Consider the following 1,976-nt stretch of genomic DNA (forward strand, 5'->3'; position numbering starts at 1 on the left):
TTGAACCAGTAAAGAAAATAATTTTAATATTTGATAAACCACTATAACACACATGTATCCTGTCAGGTTGAGGACATGACAGCTCATCTAAATTCACTTGAAATCTAAAATGAGAACCTGTCCCAGTATGTTATTTATAGAACAATCAGTTGCAATTAAACAGTTATGAGGCACTATACAGTGACTTTGGCAGTGCAATTTTCAGCATACCCTCGAGTATAGCCTTGCTTTGATGGTCCACAACAACATTTAGTCTTTGTAGCATGGCAGATGGTTGGAAACGCTCACAGAAAACACTAACATTGATAATGACACCATTTCCCCTCCCCTGATCCAGCTTCTGCCGGGACAAATGAAACTGGCACAGGCACAGCACTGCTAAATCACTACAATGTGGAAACAGAATCATTTTATTTGACTAACAGCTACACACAGTTTGGAGAAAACAAAACCAACATCAAGAATCCCCTCCTGTGGATGAGGAATGGCTAGATGAGAGGCAGGCCGGAGAAGAGATGGCTGATTAGCGGCGCTTGTTGTACGTCTGTAGTGTGTTCCACTCATAGGAGTCTGCAGAGGGAGAAGGTCTGTTAGCTTTAGCACACATTTAGTCCTTTTGTTACTTTTGTGAATAAAGTAAGAACTACAAGGTGTGGCTTTTCTTGAATTGAACTCACCTGGCTCCTCTTGGCTCCTTTTCCCCATCAGTCCAACGAATGAGTTGACTTTATGCCCTTCAAAGAAAAGATGTGGGTTTGAATCTCCTCTTAGACCAGCTCATCTATCCACTGAACAGCATCAGTACCACTTCGCCTTACTCAGAATTCTAGAAATACTGAGGTCAAAAGTTCAAATGATCCTTGTTCCCCTCAGAAAAAAAGATTTTTGATCATTTCTGTTTGATTTTATTTATTTCTTTTTCTTTTTCTTGATACTTTTTTGGAATTATGTCGTGACCTTGGTGTCTTCAGTGGAAGCTATGGCCCTGTTTGCTTTAACTTCAGTTTAATGAATCCAGACCAGGTCTGTTCACACCCAAACTTAACTCTTGTCAGGTTTGCAGTCATGTAAATGCGACAGACAGTTGCATCACGCACTGTCTGGGGCCCCTGTCAATCACAGTAATGGACTATAATATGATCATGGGGAAGGGGGGTGGGGGGGTGGGGGGGGGGGGTGTATTGGATTGGGGTGTTATAACACTATAGAGAGCCCTCAGGGAATATCTTACATTACAAACATCAATATTTGCATTAGACTGATGAGAATTAATGGTAAATAAATAAAATATGACCTCATCACTCAGAACTGAATGTTGAACCTTCTGGAGGAGTGACTAAATATTGTCTTGCCTTGTCTTGCTCTTTTTGTCCCTTGACTGATTTGAACCTCTGTGTAAGAAAATTGTGTCAGAGCGTGAGGGCTGAAGGCATCCTCGTTATAAGTGAAGGGTGAAATGCATAACTCCCTTTATCCATCACAAGCGTAAACAATCCAATTTAACTCTCAGATGTCCTTGGGACATTGATCCCAGCACACTCCCTCCCCATAATGATGAGTGACTTGTAGTCATGCCTGCATAAGAGGAATAAATTAGATGTATACTTACTTATGCTGTGCTGTGTTGCATCACTGAGTGGGTGACTAATTTAGACAAAAAAAACCCTGACAGAGAAAAAGGAAAATCCCCTCCTCCTCATTCCTTTTTGCTCTGCACTTCTTATCGCTTTCCCTCTCCTCTCTGGACCACCTTCCTCACTGACAAATTAATGTGGTCCGATGTTCAAAAGAAAAGCAAAAACAGTGACAAAATCATCTGTGGCTGTCAATTAATTAAACCCTGTGAAATAGCGCGCTCCTGCCAATTTGCCACTCTCCCTTAACCACTGATGTAAATAACACATTGAACTGAATTAGTAATATTGCGGCCACAATAAGGAAGGATTTGCTTGTTCCCATTGTACTCACACCATTCT

The 1,976-nt window shown here is 41.1% G+C and overlaps 1 protein-coding gene across 2 annotated transcripts in view; it reads right to left on the reverse strand.

The window, feature by feature from the left end:
- The window catches only part of tac1 (tachykinin precursor 1), a 4,647-nt gene continuing 2,671 nt past the window's right edge, over positions 1 to 1,976 (reverse strand). For both annotated transcript variants that reach the window (XM_070985423.1, XM_070985422.1), the window contains 2 exons: positions 678 to 734; positions 1 to 570 (listed from right to left, as the gene is read on the reverse strand). In XM_070985423.1, the coding sequence (XP_070841524.1) occupies positions 524 to 570; positions 678 to 734 (104 nt within the window). In that variant the 3' untranslated portion in view covers positions 1 to 523. The remainder of the gene's footprint in view (positions 571 to 677; positions 735 to 1,976) is intronic.

Source organism: Chaetodon trifascialis, chromosome 17 (genome assembly GCF_039877785.1).
Source record: "Chaetodon trifascialis isolate fChaTrf1 chromosome 17, fChaTrf1.hap1, whole genome shotgun sequence".
In the NCBI taxonomy this organism is placed as follows: Eukaryota; Metazoa; Chordata; class Actinopteri; order Chaetodontiformes; family Chaetodontidae; genus Chaetodon; species Chaetodon trifascialis.